At 36.3% G+C, this 20,478-nt stretch overlaps 2 protein-coding genes across 4 annotated transcripts in view; one reads left to right on the forward strand and one right to left on the reverse strand.

The window, feature by feature from the left end:
* rg (A kinase anchor protein rugose) overlaps window positions 1-20,478 on the forward strand; it is a 941,222-nt gene that overhangs the window by 383,152 nt on the left and 537,592 nt on the right. The window lies entirely within an intron of this gene.
* On the reverse strand, window positions 841-14,387 carry LOC111517481 (myrosinase 1). The gene is made up of 9 exons (XM_023173658.2): window positions 14,239-14,387; window positions 9,422-9,504; window positions 9,169-9,369; window positions 7,005-7,397; window positions 5,776-5,870; window positions 2,904-3,197; window positions 1,940-2,077; window positions 1,364-1,470; window positions 841-1,026 (listed from the first exon to the last, which is right to left on the reverse strand). Exons 1-9 carry the CDS (start codon window positions 14,289-14,291, stop codon window positions 900-902), a joined length of 1,491 nt encoding a protein of 496 aa, XP_023029426.2. The 5' UTR covers window positions 14,292-14,387; the 3' UTR covers window positions 841-899.

The following is a 20,478-nucleotide window of genomic DNA, read 5'->3' on the forward strand; positions in this document are numbered from 1 at the left end:
CTTCCAGAAACAGCAACAATACCAACTGGAGAATTATTCGCCTCCCTTCAAGCCCTCCGCTATGCTGAGTCAGGAGTAAAAACTCCTTCAACAAATTGTATTTAACACCTAATTGGAATATATTTTATGAACTCCAAACTCTCACAAGAAAATCATCTAACTTTGGGTCCTTTCGCATGTGGGGATTACGGGAAACGAGAGGGTTGACTTTCATATCAGAAAAGCGATACAACAATGTATAGCCCTTATACCGACTTGAAACAATACTTCAAGAACATATTGTTGAGTAGGTGGAACTGACAGAATGGAAACCCAAAGTCGAACCATGGAACTACGGTGTACTGAACAGCGACGTGAATGAAATTGAGATCTCCTGCCCTAGAAGGTGATGTGGCCAAGTTTTGATTGGCAACATCACAGATACAAGATATATTCCCCACTGGCTTTTATTAATTTTATGCTCTACATAAAGTTCCAACAAAAGTCATTTTTTGTGGAGGAAAAAAAATCAGTTTTTTTATATCGACCTTTTTTGTATAAAGTTCTCCATTATAATTTTTATATTTTTCAGATTGTGGAAGGTAACAAATACCCAAAAAAGGTCGACATAAAAAAACTGATAAAGTTCCACTTTCGTAATCGGTTGGAATTTGGTTGATTTGTACTATTGATTTCTTGGGTTTTTCTCAGTGTACAAATGGTTTATAGGATGTATGTCTAAAATCGAGTATGCGGTGGCGTATGTAGTGGGGGCAACCAAAACAGTATGTTCACTCATTTCATACTTTAAGCAGTGAAGCAATCATCTATTATTTGAAATCCACCATTGGAACTCTAGTGTACAGTAGAATGGTTATATTTTTTAATCCTTCTCAATTAAGTTGTTTTACATCCACTTTTTAGTGTATACATTCATCTACAATACATTTAGTTTTGATTAAATTTTGGTACCACGTCGCTGACTTCTTCTTGGTCCTGGTTCTGTTTGGGCTACTAAAGTCCACATGATAAATTCCAAATCTCTCCCTGAAAATAAAAAAGCAAGAACTAAAAAGAATTCAAGAAACCTATTTCAAGCTTCTATTAGTCAAATTGGTAGGTACTAATAAGTGGTACTAAAAAATATAAAAGTATAATTTATTAATGAAAAGAATTCAAATTGAAATTGGTTCTGTATTTTTATATTAATAGTAATCAAGACCTCAAAATGTTGTAGAGAAACTTCCATTTTTCAACGAAATCTTTCTTATTCAGCAATGAGAGCAACTAGCATGATGTTTTGGTTGTCAAGCCTGGTATATTTTTTCAATTGAATTCACTTTATAAGCTGAATTAGGAAAAATTTTACATCAAAATTACTTACGAATATCCCTTAGTCCATTCGAAATTATCCATAAAACTCCATGCTGTGTAACCAGTTACGTTGACCCCATCTAACTCCATTGCATCATGAATATTACTCAAATAGGACTGAAAAATTTTGGTACATATAATTACAGATGTGCAGATTAATTTATCGAAAGTAATTAAATGCAAAATGCAAAAATATAAAATGGTTTTTAATAAGAAGTATATAAATACGAAATTCAAAATATGATTTTTCAAATAGGTTTTTCAAAGAGTGGAAAACGTTAATTGAAAATTTCAACAAGGCCATTTTGCATTCAACAAATATTTCAGAAAAGTATTTCAAATAAATTACAAAATTTACATTTTGAAAAACATTTCAAATGCATAACCATAATAAGTGTAACAAATCTCAAAAAAATTAAAATGGTTGGTTCTCTTAGAAAAAGTCTCTTGACATTTGTTACTATGAAACCGATTGAAGTGAGACTTTTTGTTAACCAATCAATGGTTCGCACATATATTTAAATCTTTTCGATCATTTTCCTCAAGTTCATGGTTATAAACGTTTCATCACGAAATCAATTGTTACCTGGTAGAATCGAATTCTGTTATCGTCCTCCAAGGTCGAGTCGTCATCAGAAAGTCCATTTTCTGTTATTATAATTTCGGGATTTCCATAAGTATTTTTGATCCAATTCAAAAGTTTTCTTGCTCCCCAAGGAGTCACCTGAAGTTTAAAAGGAATAAAATATTCTCGGAGATACTTGAAATCATGAACAGAGACGAAAAATCATGATTGAATGAATTGATAATAATACATTTTATTGACAGCAGAACTGATGAATGAAACACAATAATAATGAGTGATTTTTTTGCTGGTACCTTTTTGGCAATACTGTTTTTGACAGATCACGCGTGAATCGTGTCTTGTGTCATTGTCAAACTTGTAAAGTTCGGTCTATAATTGAACCATGAATCGACTTACGAATGAACAACGCTTGCAAATTATTGAATTTATCATCAAAATTCATGCTCGGTGGGCAGTTCCGTCGGCCTACTGAGGGAGCTATTCAGAAGCTTGTGACTGAATTTCGAACCCAGTTTACATTATTGGACATCAAACCACTAACACGCATACGTATAGTGAGGTCCGAAGAAAATATTGCGGCTGTATCCGCCAGTGTTCGTGATGATCGTGAAAGGTCGATTCGCCGCCGTTCGCAGCAATTGGGCCTCTGTTACTCAATTACGTGGAAAATTTTGGGAAAGGATTTGTGTGTAAAACCTTATGAGATACAGCTGGTGCGTAAATTGAAGCCAACGTCTAACATTTGGTGAATAGCCGCTGGCAAAGTTGGAGGAAGATCCACATTTTTATCGAAAAATTGTGTTCAGCGACGAGGCTCATTTCTAGTTAAATGGATACGTTAACAAGCGAAATTGTCACATCTGGGGTGACGACCAGCCACAAGCATTGCAAGAAATACATAGTATTTTTTCTTCTCAAACTTAAATTTTCCAACATACCTAGAATATCAAAAGCTTTTACTCACTTTTAACCAACTTGAATTTGTCCTTTCCCACTCGTCTGGCTGCCAGGTAGCAATCTCAGCATCTTGATGGGACCCTGGGCTTGGATCTGGATTATTTTCCGCCTTGGCCATATTCGAAGTATAAGTATTCACGCCAAGAAAATCGTAGGATCCACTAATGTATTCTATTTCTTCCTCGGTGAACGCTGGAAGACGTGACTTTTCCAAACCTTCTTCGCTACTGCGCTTTGCTATAAGCGATTTCATCACTGCGGGATAGTCTCTATTCAATATTGGGTTGGCGTACAATCCGAACTGAAAATCGTAAACAGATCATTGAGAATAATACTCTTTTTCATTACTATAACTGTTTTGTTGGTATTTGTGATGCCTCTTGATATTTTTGAAGAATAATTGTAAAACCTATTAAATTGGTAACCAGCTGACCGACCCCCCTTCACCAACGACAACCCTAAGTATGAATTATCGAGGTCTAACGTTTTAACGTGCAATTCCTAGCACGTCATCAAAATCATTTGTCATTTCAAGTGATAATAATTCGTTTTTTCACAAGTCGGATTTTGCTTTTCCGTTATTCATTCGATATCACTAAACTTATTTTTTTTTTAAATGAAGCTTTTTTACGCGCGCTTGACTTGGATGGTAAGCTGGTGAGTGCCTGACAAGAGAGTTACGAAAAGTGTGATCTAGTGAGGCGAACGTTGAAGTAAAACTTTTTTACGAGCGCTTGACTTGGGGAGTAAGCTGTAGTGCCTGACAAGAGCGTTAAGAAAAGTGTGTACGGGGAGGTGAACGCAAGTTGAGAGGTAGGTATAAGTTGGTGAAGATTGAGGCAGGAGGGAGATTCCAGTGATCCAAGTGATGTTCTCGACTCCAATCAGATGGATGGCATTTTTCTGGTGTCACTATTTTTCGAGTTTGAAAGCCGTGGGTTTTTGTAATTTCTTCCTGACGTTTCGCTTGCGCGAGTCGCTAGCTTCTTCAGAGGTTTAACCATCTTGGCTTGCTGTCCGATGACAAACTTTTTGGCTTCGTAAAGGGCATTTATGCCTTGACAGGTAATCAGTTGTATTTATACCTGTACTCGTACCTGTAGTTGTACCTGTAGTTGTACCTGTAGTTGTACCTGTACTTGTACCTATACTTGAACCTCGAACATTAACAATCTTGCCGCCTGTCGTCATTCTGTTCGTTATTCTCGAATTCCTTAAAATGGGATTCCATATTCGATTGAGGTTCACCGCTTCTTCTTTTCTGTTGAAATTCTCCGTGTGTTTGTGGATATCTATTGCCTCCCGTACCAGTCGGCTATGGTATCCCTGGTTGGGGGCAATTAGTTTTGTGTTTTTAAACACTATTATGTGGTCTCCTTCACTAAGTGCGTGTTCTGCCACAGCTGACTTGTCCGTTTGGCCTAGTCTGCTGTTCTTCTTATGCTCTTTCAGTCTTGTTCCCATGGATCGTTTGGTGGTTCCGATATATACCTTCCCACAAGTGCACAGTATGCGATAGACCCCTGCTGCTGATAATGGGTCTCTTTTGTCTTTAGCCGACCTGAGGCTTTGTTGTATCTTCCTCGTGGGTTTGAAGATTGTTTCGTTGTCGTGTTTATCCAGTAGTTTTCCAATTCTGCCAGTGACCCTGGTAGATATGAGCGTGCAACCATCTGATCCTTTTTCGCTTATTGAACCGTGGTGCTCTTCGGTTTCATGGCTTTTCTGATCTCGGAGGGACTGTATCCATTCGATCTCGAGGTCCCTTCAAGGTATTTCAGTTCCCTCTCCAGTTGTTCTGGTACCAAGCAAGAGTAAGCTGGTGAGTGCCTGACAAGAGCGTTAAGAAAAGTGTGTACGGGCGAGGCGAACGCAAGTTGAGAGGTAGGTATAATTTCTATTTTGTGAATTTGAACTTCAGTGTACGAGTATAAATCATCAGAATTACTTTCATTTTTGAGTTGGTGGTTACAATAATGTTTGCTTATTAGTATTCGGAAATCGCTTTCTATGCATTGCTACAACTAGCAATTAGTATTGTTTCTGTTCCTCTTCGTTCAGCAGTATCATTCACGACGCGAAATTCTATCAAAATTGTTAATCATGTTTTTTTTTAATTCTAAATCTAGTCGCGGAGTTTGAATTGGCAAAGGGGCACAATACCATGACTATACAAACAATAATATCATAAAATTACAGATATGACAGAGTCTTTAGCTTTCTACTTTGTTAAGAGAAAATTGTTTCTGGAACAGAAACATTTTCAAGCGATAAATGGCTTTCGAAAGCCATCGTGCATGGTCCAGGATCTTCAAAAATAGTGTTTTCCATGAAACGGTTTCTCAAATACACTGACACTAGTTCGAGCAAATCTAGAAAAAGTTTGAAAATTAAAATTGCGCGAAAATTTGAATTTCAGTTCGTAAATATTATGAGTTCACAGTAACTATGGACTGAAATTCATCTATACAAAATGACGGTTTCAAAATTAACAATTCAATAACTCTGTTGAATTTATAGTAAATAATATTCAATGTAAGATCCTAACTTTCAATTTAAAGCGAATATTTTTCACGTATTTTCACGGCAGTTGTATCGCCAACTGCATATTCAGGAATAACCTCAACGCCCTTAGTGGTATTAGCCAGGGGAGTAGTTGTTTTCTGATAGGTGTCAGTCCATTAACCTACTGTGTAGGGTGTTGAGAATGGCCTGAACGAATTGTTCTTTTAGATGATTTAGAGAGAATATATCGAACTTGTGACTATCTGTTTCATTTATTAATCTACTGATAATGATTTATCAATCTGAACTTCTATCATAACTTGTTATTGCATTTTATGTATGAGCTAATCCTATAATACTCTGAAAGAACTTACCGTGAAATGCAACCCTCTTTCTGCTGCTTCTATGTCTTCACGGCTCTCTGTGGCAGGTTCGAACCATGAAGAGTCAATGGTTATACCCACGCGACCTGCAGGTGTGAAATTTCTATGTTGAGTTGAAATAAAGCACAAATTTAATATAGGCTGAGAACCAAGTTAGGATAAATTTTTAGAAGAGTGAACTATACCATAGTTAAAAGCTTTTGAAAGAAATATAAAACCAAAATCGTTTGTTATAAGTACTACAAATTGTGAGATTTGGGTAAAACGTTGAAGACTTGTTCGGGGTTGGCTGCTGGAGCCTGTCGGAATCCTGGGTCATCCGCAACAGAGTAGTCGGAGTGGGAGATCACTAGTCAATCATTTGGATTTTCTTTGATGGTTTCAGAAAATAGGAATTCCATCCGGGTTTTTAAGGTTTAATGCATTAAACCCTTGAGTAAGAATTTGTATTTGTTAAACATTCCTCTAGAGGCCATCATGATACAAGAACTCATTCTTCAACCACCGAAATACTGATTCCATCATTCAAGAATCTGTCTTGTTATATACAAAAATATCATACATTGAATTTCTACATTGAACCGTTTTCCTTGTTTTATTGGTAGTCTGGAAATGTCTCAGATCCCTCTGTAGCAACATTGATCCTTACAGTAACAAGTGTTGAAAAGGGTACCCTATTTCTATAAACTTCTGTAGATGGCGCCCAATTAAGGACTTGGTTTTGGTAACCAGTATTGAGCCTGTATAAAGTGTCAAGATACGATCCACGCTCTTGTCTCCGCAGGCAACATCACACTTGTAAGATTAAATTTCTTATATTCCATATGCTTGCTCTTCACATCAATGCAATGAAAAATACAGTGTCATAAAGACAGTGAACATTTAAAAATACATACTCGAGTTTTCAAGCTTATTTTAATGTGTATTGATAACTAAGATGAAGTTCGACTTTGGATAAAAAGAATAATCAAAAATCGACTTTACAAATAAATTTGTTGCGTTCCATGTTAATTCAATTGCATTTCTGCAGGTATTCTATTCCATCAAACTCTACTCCCACACACCAGCAGCAGTGTAAGGGAGGAGGGTTTGTTTTGGGTGTTTTGGGTGAAAGAGGTACCAGTCCACTACTTCCGTGTATCATGTCATGTATTATGTAAAAGAGATACTAATGAAAGCTGCAGCAGCAGCGTATCTAAAAAAAGGATTATTTAACTCACCTCCCTGTACGTTCCTATAAACTGCATTGTACAAGTGCCATGTTTTCGCGTACGCTTTCAACAAGTTATGAGCGCAGATATATTCTCCTACGCCGGAAGAGTTGATGAAGGGTGCATGTTCAGCTGTACCGTAACCCATTTGACATGTTTGTTTAGGTTCATTGAATACTAACCAATTTTTATTGTCGTTTCCAAATTCTTTAAAGCAAACGTTGGCGTATGCCACAAACCAATCGACGATATTATCATTTGTCCAACCCCCAGCATCTTGTAGTATCTGTGGAAGATCCCAGTGGTAGATCGTTATCAAGGGTTCGATGTTATTATTTCGCAGCTCTGCGATTAGATTCTTGTAGTAGTTCACACCATCGACACTTATTTTATCATCGATTCCTAGAAGAAAATAGAGAATAAAGGCTCGTTTAATAATGAGTGATTACTGATTTCTTATCATCTCTAGAGTAGGGATGGTGAGTGTAGGCCTACAGGACTTAGGCCACATGTGACCCATTGTACATCCTCCCAAGGTGTTGTCCTCCTAGGTCATCGTCCATCCTGTCCTTTTCAGGAAGGTGGACAGGTCTCTGGGAGATATCTCCTTTATATCAACAGATGTAGGCCAAGACTCGCCGAACACACACTCTCTTATTGACGATAACTCCGGACATTCGCATAGGACATGCCTGAGAGTTTCATTTTCCTGTTCACACATCCTACATAGATGTGTGTCCACTAGCCCCATATTGTGGAGGTGTTTCCTCAGTTGACAGTGGCCAGTCAGAAATGTTTCTGTTAAGCATAAATTTTACTTGGTCATCGCCAGATATTTTTTCGGCGCCAGCTTTCCAGGGAGCCAAGGGTGATCCTGGCAAAATTGCATCATTTAATCTCATCCCATCTCTTTATGGATTGAGCATGGGTGTGGCGTTTGGTTAGTTCCGCAATTGTCGGAGTCATCAGGCCGTAGGTGCCACTGAGTCCTTAAATTCGTAGTCGAGCCGCTTCCTTGGGTAAAGAGTCGGCAATGCGATTACCTTTACTTCTCAGGATAATGTTATTATCTACCGTGGCTTTGGCTAAATCTTGGTGGCACTCTAGTACTAGCCGTGAGGTAACACGTTGTCTGTTCAAGGCTAATAGGGCTTGTTTGCTATCAGTGCAGATTGTTATGTTTTTGCCAGAAATTCCTTTCCCGGTTATTCCTTTTGTGGCGATTGAGATACCAGCCCATTCCCCACTTAATCCTTAATCTGGAGTAAACTCCACATCCTGAGCATCCTTTGGTTTTTGAGACTCCTGTATATATGCGTATCGCATTTGTAGCATCTAGCTCTGTGTTCTGTTTCATTTGTATTTTGTAGGGTTTATGAAACACAAACCTGGGTTCAATTGCATCCCTGGTTGTCTGCAGCAGAGGTTGCGTAGTAAGCGCTTCTCACCATAGGCTCAGCCTCAATTGACCCATTTCTACTTCTACATGGTCCTTAACGTACAGGTCCAAAGAGGTCAGACCAGTAATTAATTCCATTGTCGCGGTTGGTGTTGTTCTCATGGCTCCTGTGATGTGTAAACAAGCCAATCGCTGAATTTGATATAATTTTTGGATGGCTGCTGCTTGTAGAAATTTTGGTCCCCATGCAATGGCTCCGTACGTTAACATAGGTCTTATTATTGCAGTGCAGATCCAGGTGACCACGCGGGGTGAAAGACCCCATGTGCTCTACTCTGTAGGTGTGAATTCCATGTTAGCTTCCTGTTGAGGATAGTACCAAGGTATTTCACCGCATCAGAGAAGTTAAGTTTGCTTTTGAAGATTTCGGGAGGTTTAAAGCCCGATTAACTTCTTTTCCTGGTGAAAAGCACCATCTCAGTCTCCTTGGGATTGTTCCTTACACCATGTTTCTATTAATTTGAGCCCATCCAGCGCTCTATCGCACAGTGTGTTCAGTGTGTGCTTGCTTATCAGTTCTAGCCTTCTAATTTCGCTAGAAGAAAATCAAATTCACATAATAGCCTCATGAAAACGATAATGTACACATTCATGAAAGGCTGGATTCACAATTACACTCATTTAGAATTGATTACGTGACCATTTTCGTACAGGTTTCTAATGTTTCATAAAATAGAAGGGAACTGAAAACTTTACTGGAAGTTTTTAATTTACCGTTTGGCAATATCCTTGACCACGAGAGAGAAAACCTGTAGAAGTCTACACCGAGGTCTTTCAGGAGAGCAACATCTTCTTTATATTTATGATAGGAATCGCAAGCAACATCTCCATTATCTCTGTTTACTACTAGATCTGGATTTTTATGCAGTGCGTAATCCCAAATATTTGGACTTTTATCGCTCGCGTTCCATCCTCCTGAAAATATCGAGAGTAGTGTTGTATGTGATGAAATTAATAGTATATTTACCTTCTACTTGATAAGACGCGGTCGCTACACCAAATTTGAAATTTTCAGGGAATCTTCGAGTATTCAACTCGTCATCTGCAAAACTGTGTATTTAATGAGTACATTTTCAAATTTACCCGTATTCCAGTTCTCAGTCTGTATATGACATTGCATGAGACTGTAACGAATGAAGCAAATGTTTCAGAAGTTTGCTTTGGCAAATTATCAAAGTGTTTTATTTCAGTGGATAGAAATGCTCTGCGACGTATTTTTTTGATGATGACAATACAGAATACGGGTGTTTCCTAACTACGGTACCAAATTTCAGAGGGTGATTCGTTAGGTCGTTACAAGAAAAAAGTTCTTATGAACATATGTCCGGAGTTGCTTCGTTTATGACATACAGGGCGTTAAAGTGAAAAAAAGGATTTATTGAATACAGTGTGACCCATTTAAAATGGAACCACCCCTGTAGAATGTGCATTTTTCAATCAATCTCAATTTTTTTTTATTGAAATATTAAGCATGAAAAACTGTATCTTGACACTAACTTTCACAATTTTAGTTTAATTTCCAAGGCACTCTATGGTTTTTTTTGTTTGTCAAAAACGGCAAAAGTTTATTAGGCAATTTTTGTTTTCAAATTTGACTACACCACTGGATTCGTAATCGTTATAAATCAAATCTGTCAAATTTTCATTAAAAAATATTTGTTAACAACGAAGTTACAACAACTTCAATTTTGGAAACAAAGTATTTGTTTGAAATTTTCATTCAGATTATAGACATATTTGAGATCTGACAACACTGTCATCACCAAGTAGAACACCAGTGAATTACTCAGTGAAAATCCGAAGTCAACAGCTCAATGCGTTCTACAGTTATAACTCCTGAAAATATGGTAATGTGAGAGATTTGTGGTGCAAGCGTTTTGTAATAAAAATCTGACTACGCCACTGGATTTGTGGATAATATTCCCTTAAAATCATTCATTTGAGTGTAGGTTACGAGAAGTGTATTCTAGAATAACAGAAAATTAAAAATTCATTTTCAAGTTATGCAGTACTTAGTACATTCTTCCGCATAGCCGCTAAAATCAAATTGATTTAAAGCATGGAAATCATTTATTCAATAATAAAACAGAGAGCAGGACAAAAATTGTTCCCTGTAAATTCTTCATAACTCAGCTAAAACAATCTTTTAGAGGAGATATCAATAATTTGAGGAAGCTGAACTCATTATGCAAAGGTTTTATAATAAATCAACAGTAGGCTGTGATTTTGACAGTTAATCATAAATAAAATAATAGTTGTTAGTTACGTGCATTTAATAATGGCTTTGCAATTATCATTAGAAGAAAGAATTGAAATTGTGAGAATTTCTGGGGACAATTATCATAGTGAAAGAGAAGCAGCTAGGATATTTAATCACAGACATCCAAATCGACTTCCCATTGACAGAAGCACCGTCAGTAAAATTAACAAAACATTTAAGAAACCGGTGCAGTCAGCAAACATATTTTAAAAAATAATCACCGAAGAAGAAATTTAAACGAAGGTGCTGTTTTAGATTATTTTAAAAACCACCCAAACAGAAGTTTACGAGTCGCCAGTTTGGATTTAAACTTACCGAGAGAGACTATTCGACGATGTCTTAAACAAAACAAAATGAGAGCATTTAAACCTAAATTTCTTCACTCTTTAAAGGCAGGTGATGAAGTGAAACGTATGGAATTTTGTTTGTGGGCACAAGGCGAGTACCTGAATACAAGAAATTTTTTAAACTGCATAATGTTTAGTGATGACGCTTCTTTCAGCACCAATGGGGTAGTTTCATGGCAAAATGCTCGGTATTGGGCTACGGAAAATCCGCACTGGATCATACATTGTAAAAGTCAATATTCCGAAAAAGTTAACGTTTGGTGTGGTATAGTACAAAATAGAATAATAGGTCCATATTTTTTTGATGGAAACATAAACGGGCAAAATTTTTTGGAATTTCTAAATAACCAATTATCGGACGAAATAGATGAAATGCCTCTTGCGGAACAAGTAAATTTATATTTTCAGCTCGACGGCTGTTCCGTGCACAATTCGAGGATTGATAAAGAGTGGCTAAATAACCAGTTTCCAAATCATTGGATAGGACGAGGTAGTGACTTAATTGAATGGCCACCTAGATCGCCTGATCTAACAATATTAGACTTTTTTCTGTGGGGTATTCTGACACAAAAAGTATACAGAACAAGACCAACGAATCGAGCTGAACTCATGCAAAGGATACGACAAGCTTGTGCCGAAATTACAGTTCAACAAATAAGAAATAGTGTAAACAATATTCGGAAGAGATACGATAAATGTATTGAACTTAATGGAGGTTTGGTAGAAGCCACAAAAATTTGAATGTTTAGTTTTAAATCAATGTTTATTTTAGTATCAGTTTTTTCTTAATGGCAATTAATTGTTGAATAAATACTTTGAAACTTGTTTGTATACATTTTGTTTTCATCAGCTATAGAAGAAGGTAGAGTAAGTTCAGAATCTCATAAAATGTGATTTTCCAGGTGCGCTGTTACAAAAGTACTATTATTTATTATTGGGAAACTCCCAAAAAGCTTACAAGTATGACCATTAATACTTCAAGATTCTATCAAGATTTGGTAAAAGCGCAATTGGGAGATCCCATGACATGAGATTCTGAACTTGGTCTACTACTGCGTAACTTGAAAATGAACTTTTAATTTTCTGTTATTCAATTATTCAATTTTTATTTTAATTTTCACTTCTCGTAACCTACACTCAAATGAATGATTTTAAGGGAATATTATCCACAAATCCAGTGGCGTAGTCAGATTTTTATTACAAAACGCTTGAACCACAAATCTCTCACATTACCATATTTTCAGGAGTTATAACTGTAGAACGCATTGAGCTGTTGACTTCGGATTTTCACTGAGTAATTCACTGGTGTTCTACTTGGTGATGACAGTGTTGTCAGATCTCAAATATGTCTATAATCTGAATAAAAATTACAAACAAATACTTTGTTTCCAAAATTGAAGTTGTTGTAACTTCGTTGTTAACAAATATTTTTTAATGAAAATTTGACAGATTTGATTTATAACGACTACGAATCCAGTGGTGTAGTCAAATTTGAAAACAAAGATTGCCTAATAAACTTTTGCCGTTTTTGACAAACAAAAAAAAACATAGAGTGCCTTGGAAATGAAACTAAAATTGTGAAAGTTAGTGTCAAGATACAGTTTTTCATGCTTAATATTTCAATAAAAAAAAAATTGAGATTGATTGAAAAATGCACATTCTACAGGGGTGGTTCCATTTTAAATGGGTCACACTGTATCATAAATATCCTTACACCGATTTGATTGAAATTTGCTGAAGTTATTTGGATTATTAAGGTGCTCATTTATTCCGAACTAGATTGAAATTATCAGGTCCAGTCGCATCTCAGAGATTAAGATTAGATTAAGAAACTGAAAATACAACTTTTTCGTCTCTTGTGTTTTCTTCATATCCAGCTTCGTTTTCTAGAAAAAAAAATCATTTTAAACTATCCATGGACAACATAAAATAAAAACCAAAAGAATATAGGTAATGAGCAAAATGCCCACCTTCTCATAAAATACACGACTGTAATCGATTCGTCATTGATTGTCTGACACTTTCAAAAATACCTGGAGTATTCCTTATGACATTGCAATATAGTACAGGAGTTTAATAAACTAGAGCCTGATGACCTCATCAATGGAAGTCTAGAGGAGTCATATCAGGACTGCGACCTGGCCAATGAGGTCCCGCATGTCCAATCCAGCGATTGGGGTAGGTGATGTCGACATGCTGACGAGCAAGAATACTAAAATGAGCTGGAGCCCCGTCGTGCATAAACCTCTTATAAGTACCAGCACTTCTTCTTCAACCACCTACAAAGTATTAATCATGGGTGAAAATCCCGAGGCAGTAGAGCTTGGATCCACTGTATGAGATATGAGTATAGGAGGTTCCTTTTTAGAAATGTTCATACGGTTTTTGGGCTGACTTTCAGCTGCTGTGCATTCTTCCTGGTACTATTTGGCATCAAGTATAGCTTCTTCTATTTCAGGCGTTGTTATAGTTTTTGGTTAGATTTTTTTACGACCTAACGAATTAATCTCCGACGTTTCGTAACATTATTAGGAAATACTCTGTATAAGTAATCTTGCTGTCTGTAAATATCTTGTTGTTTCAAAAAGTTGTTTCATATCATTTGAATGATGTATCTATTACGATATTTGTTTCGTTATCTGAACGAACCCAGATAAAATTGAAGAGACATAAAATTTCCATGCAGAATTTTCTTACGTTTCTCATTCATGATAATAATCAATGATAATCAATTGAATATTGATGTAATTTTTCACTTTCACAGTCAGTGTAGTTTTTATTGGATTAATTTTTTTATTGGTTTCAGTGGGTTTTCCATTCATTCATTTTTTTGTTATGTAACTAATATTTATTATTTCATTTATTATCAAACTGTTCATTATTTGAATATTGGTAGATATTGTTTTCATAGCAAGCATTAAAATGTTTCAAAGTTGTCTGTAAATCATTCCAATATCTCCTGGTATTATGAACATATTACATGCAGGAGATTTTAGAAAAAAAAACTGAGAAATTGGAGTCTCTTTTTTTTCAAAATCAATGATTGCGAGAATCGATGATCCTAACATCTTCATAATTTCTGATTGATATCTCTGATGGGCAAACATTAAGACAGCGGGATTTGTGAAAAATACTATTCAATAGAGAGTTTACTATTATGGAAACAATAAAACTTACCTTTCACTGAACAATAGTAAACAGCATATAAAAAAATATTGCACACCTTCCATTTTGGTGATGTCTCAAAATATTTTTGTCGATTATGAGCAATGTTTCCATTATATGTATAGTTTGATAAAATCAGTTGTCATGAAGATGATAAATATCTCTAGCACAAACACCCTCTTCAATAAGTACGTTACAGTTTATTCAAGTGGAATGTAATTTCATTTACGTAAACAGATTTTAATCAAAGGAGTGCGTATGAAAAAATAAAACACTTCATTCAAAGGTATTACGTATTGAAATATCTGTCAACAAATAACTAGAAGGTTAATCATAGTCTTGCAAAATCCAAATACAAGCTCAGGTTGGATAGTAGGTAAGTAACAAATCATAATTGAAGGGTTGATAAACATAAGGCTTGTGTGTGATACATTATCGATATAAAAATACAAGAAAAATCTGGGATTCTGGCTAGACTGTGACCTTAGATTCCAGAAGCACGTGACTTTTCTTTTGGATATATTTTAGTAATATTTCAAACAGCAACTGACTAACGCACTACATTCAACGGGTATATTCGGCCCACCACCGTAACCCGCAAGGGTTTATTGTGGCTCACACCTATTCAAACTCGACCAATTAAACCCAACTTCCTAACGAAGCTGATTAGTTTGTATGGTGAGCTCTAGAAAAACCTGATTCTGTCCCAAAATGGATCAGATGGTTGCATGCGCAAATCTACCGTTTATCCCTAGGGTCAAGGAATTGGTCACAAAATTGGAAAACTATTGAGCAAACACGACATCGAAACAGTCTTCAAATCGACGAGGAAAATACAACATAGCCTCAGGTCGGCTAAAGACAAACGAGACCCATTATCAACAGCGCAGGTCTATCGCATACCGTGCACTTGTGGAAAGGTATATATCGGAACCACCACGATCCATGGGTACAAGACTAAAAAAGCATAAAAAGAACTGCAGACTTGGCCAAACGGACAAGTCAGCTATGGCAGAACTAATTGCCCCCAACCAGGGATACCATAGCCATAGCCGTACCATAGACTGGTACGGGAGGCAATAGAGATCCACAAACACACGGAGAATTTCAACCGAAAAGAATAAGCGGTGAACCTCAATCGAATATGGAACCCCATTTTGAGGAATTCTAGAATATCGAACAGGACAACCGGCAGCAAGATTGCTAATGTTCCAGGGTCAAGTGCAGGTACGAGTACAGGTACAAGTGCAGGTACAAGTACAGATACAAATACAGGTACAAATACAACTGATTACCTGACAAGGCTTAAATACGCTTTACGAAGCCTAAAAGGTAGTCATCGGACACCAAGCCATGATGGTTAAACCTCTGAAGAAGCTAGCCACTGGCGCCAGCGAAACGTCAGGAAGAAATTCCAAAAATCCACGTGTTTCAAACTCGAAAAGCAATGACACTGAATTTAGACATTGCTCGATAGGAGCCAGCAGCGTCCAACGCCGCTTGACTGTCCGAGAATATTTTGATTGACTTGTGTATGAGGTTGGATTTTTCCAATCTTTCCGCACACAATTCAATAGAGTAAATTTTCGCTTGTAATACAGTCGCATAGGTTCCTAGGCAGGTTGATATCTCTGTCCTGACTCTGCGACTGAAAACACCTGCACCAGAACCTGAAGGTGTTTTTGATACATCTGTGAACCAACAACTATCTGTTCTCAATATTTCTTTCTTCCGGAGGAACCAGTCCTCTCTACTCGGAAACAGTACTTTATAAGACAGTTCGTAGTTGACAGTTGTAGGCATGATGTCAGAAGTCATTTCCAAAATGCTGTGATTTCCAGTATCAACCAAAAGTCTGTTGCACTCTACGTTAAATTGATACATGCAATTGGCAATGTGCACAAGTCTATATGCAGTCCATCTAGCCTCTCTCTCCAGAAAAATGTGGAGAGGATGTAGATCTGGAAGGATCTCCATGGTCGCTGACGGTGTGGAACTGATGGCACCGCTAAGGGCTAGACAAGCCTGTAATTGCTTGGATCTTCTGAATCGCCACCTTTGAATAGTGAAAATACAAAAGCTGTTTTGAGACTTGTGGGAAATTTTACAAGTGCAAACGATATATTGATAGCTCTGGCCAGTGAATCTAGAGCAACATCTGGAAGGTTCAGTAGAAGTTTTACAGAAATTCCATCAACGCTAGTAGAATTTTTGTTTTTCATGTCCCAAAGTATTACTTTCAATTCTGATAAGTCTGTATCCGTAAAGTGAAAATTATTGGATGGGATCTGATTGAGGTTCTAGGGTTGATGTTGATATTTGTGCAATGGTGCAATAAAATTCATTAAGAGTTTCAGGATTTATGTAGATGTTCGAATTTTGTGTTGACTTTGGTTTACCACTCAGCCTGTTCACTATGAATCATCAGAGTGTATTTATAATGCCGCTCGAGAAAAGATAAAATTTTTCGCAAGAAAGTCGTAATTCAATAAGACTTGCGAACATTGCGTATCAGTGCACTCACTGCAGATGAGGAAAAAATCGCACGAGAGTAGTGATGTGCTCACTGTTGCCAGGTCTTTCTTTCAAGGACACACGCACTACAGGAAAATCCTTAAGGCGCTCTAAGAGCGGTGCCTGTGCGAAAGTAGTGATTCACGTTGGATTTGAATCACTGGAGATTAAATTCGTTTGGAAAAACGTTATCAGGAAGTTCATTCCACATAAACGCAGTTCTATGAATGAAAGAGTTCTTAAACAGTGAAGTTCGAGGTGTACTGAGTTGAACCCCAAAACGATGAGCAGCCACAGTCCGTCGCGTTTTTCTGATATGTACCGTTCTTGGTGGAATCAAATGTGCCAAGTAACTTGAACACTTTCCGTGAAAATATCTATAGAAGAAAGACAAATCTCTAACCTTTCTTCGATGTTCCAGACTATCAAGGTTGCAATTGTCTCCAATCAGGCGGATGGCTCTTTTCTGGATGGAATCCAACACTTTCAGGGTATGCTTAGGGGCGGTCTACTGATTTGGCACTCGATTCTACTGTTGAACTCTACTGATAACGAAATTCAATTTCCAATAGTGATTATTTAACGAGACAGTTTCAACATGTTTCGCTTGAGAAACATTTTTTTTTAATTCGTGGATTCTGTTTAACAAGACACAAATTCCTTTCCATATTCGTGAAATGTCAGTTTCTAACTATGCGTTATTTAGTATTGTAACTAAATACTGGATTAAAATTTTCCATTTTGCGACTAAATTACCACACGCGGACTCATTTATTTACTACATAACGTTCCCAAATTGGTTTCTAACGCTTTCCAGATTCTAATTTGGAAGTTCAATTCTGCTTCGCCGCAAGCGATAACTCCAATTCCGACTTGACAAAACAAAGTTCTATTCGCATTATCCCATTAGTTCCTTAAGTATTTCTCAGTGTACCGCGAGATAATAGAGTAGGTCTCAATCAAAAGGATGACACCCAAAGGCTCGCAACACATTTTCTCCCCCACTATTGAGGTTGGAGAGGAAATACGGAGGTCTTACATGCCTTTAACCTATTTACAGGAGAAGTTTTTTCTTCATTTGTGGATTCGTAAAAAATTTAAACTAGATGAAGAAATCTGCTCTACTCAAAACGCATGTTCTTCCATTCAACTTTCCAGTAGTTAGGATTTCGTCACAATTTATTATCAAATGCACAACAAAATAAGTAAAAAAAAGTATGTTGAACGTTTTTATTGAAAAATAACAAAGATAATAATGATGTAGATAATGGAATAAATACTAAAAAATAATTGGGAAGGTCCTAGGTAGCAGTCATCACACCACTCTCTAATCTACGGTATTGATCGAATGAAAAAATTATAAAATCGTTGGTCGTAGCAAATCCTAAAGTATATGTACAATACGCTCAACGATTTCATTATTTTTTCATCAGATCAATACCGGAGATTGCTGAGGTAGTGGTGAAATAATATGTAATATGCCAGTATCTATAATGAAAGTATCTAGAAATGAGAAACAAACCCCCAACCTTTCTTCGATGTTCCAGACTATCAAGGTTTCTAAATGGAATCCAGCAGCTCCAGCTTAGGGGCGGAGCTCCATACACTACTCCAAAGAAGGTCTCATCTGAGCTTTTTAAAGCATTAAAAAAAACTGCTGAGGTTTGTACCATTTTCTGGTTCGGAACAGTATTTTTAGAAGCAGCCTTTGCAATTCCACCAACATGATTGTGCCAAGACATATTGGTGTCCAATTTTCAAATTTCAACAAACTTGTCGAAGCAGAAAGCGGAATTGCCTAACCTGACATTATATCCGATGTCTGGGTTTTTGTGGCATTGAATTGAACTTGGTTACTTTCACCCCAATTCGAAACTATTTCTAGATCCTCACTGACATATGCAACATCCTGCTGCCGGTGAAGATATGCAGCCGCAGTATTTATCCTGGAATCCGAATGAAATGACGAGACGAGAAGTGTTCTGTCGTCAGCAAAGCAATATATTGGATTCTTGTTTTTTTTTTTCAATAAGTCGTTGATATACAATAAAAAGAGGATTGGAGGTAATATGGATCATTGAGGAATGCCAGCGTTGATGCATGGTAATGACTGTGAATAATGCAGTATCTGTTATTCAAGATATTATCCTTGGGGTACCACAGGGGCCCATTTTAGGCTCACTGCTTTTCTCTATCTATATTAATGATCTTCCGAAGTATATAAAACAAGGTTTTATTATCCTATTATTCCTACCATAACAGTTTCCGGAAATACTGTGGAGGAGCTAGAAAACAACATTAATTCAGTCATGGATGACATGATTTCTTGGTGTGATAGAAATCAACTAAAATTGAATGAAAGTAAAACAGTACATTCAAGCTTTACGTTAAGGAAAACAGTGAAACTCAACAACATCCAACTCTCGGAAACAGCCAAACTCCTTGGTATGTTTATAGATAAAACCTTGTCTTGGAAGCCCCATATCGATCACGTCTGCTAAAAATTGAATCAAGCGTTATTTGCAATACGACAGATCAAAGACGTGCTTTGTTTGGATGGTATCAGGACTGTTTAATTGGCGTACTCACATATGGCTCAAAATATATTAATGTGGGGTTCTTCTGTGGGGGCAAAACGTGTTTTTATTGTTCAAAAAAGAATAATTAGAACTATCTTCAATATTGCACCCAGGGATAGCTGTAGACCTGCTTTCTGCAAGAACAAGATGCTAACGTTACCGTGTATCTATATATATATATATATATATATATATATATATATATATATATATATATATATATATATATATATATATATATATAAAGCTCTGCTCCATGTGAAAAATAATGTACCCAATCTGAGAGATGAATCAATAGTTCATAACTATGCAACACGAAATAGAAATTTATTAACTATCCCAAAACATAAAACATCGACATTCATGGAATTACTTGCATATAATGTCATAATATTATTCAAATTATAACATTAAAAAACCAAATTAAGGAGCTATTTACTAATAAGAAATATTATAGCGTAGAAAAATTCTTAGAACGGGATACACTGTTATCATGATTATTGCTTTCACTGCATTTCTTTCATCCTAGTTAAAGATGAATTTACTTTTATGTATGTGTGTATATATGTGTATGTATATGTATATATGTTTATATATATAGATAGTTGTATGTGTTTGTTTCATTTTTTATATATGTATATAGTTAAGTACCTGTCTTAAGTGTCCAATCTATGTTATACGGTGGACCGTTAGTATTGTTTTATATAATTTTCATTTGATTACAGCATAATAAAAAGAAAGAATGTCAAATTAGTGAAAACGATCACTTCAGATTTTGAAATGAAATCAAGACAGAATAAGTGAATAAATTAATGGATAAGTCAATATAATTGCTTGAAGGTGATTGACAATGGTTCTTGATGCATTTCATTAGTTCGGACTTCCTTTGTCTAATATTATTTAAAATGATTTGAAATTCCTGAAAGAACCAATACAAGTGAAAAATTAAAAAGAATAGCTGAAAATATATGAAAATTGAATAAAAAATTAAGAAATTCCAAGTCAAGTTACTTCACGACGTTTCTATTGTTAGTATCCACAATCGTCTCCAGGTGATGACTGGACTAATTCCTCCGAGAGATGACTATTTATGGGTCATTCGAGTACTAATTAAAGTCAGAAAATTGCGTCTATCACTTCACTTTGTGTTATCGATATC

This window comes from Leptinotarsa decemlineata, unplaced genomic scaffold, assembly GCF_025532065.1.
Source record: "Leptinotarsa decemlineata unplaced genomic scaffold, Ldec_3_MD MMD2_tig00026336_RagTag_RagTag, whole genome shotgun sequence".
Classification (NCBI taxonomy): domain Eukaryota; kingdom Metazoa; phylum Arthropoda; class Insecta; order Coleoptera; family Chrysomelidae; genus Leptinotarsa; species Leptinotarsa decemlineata.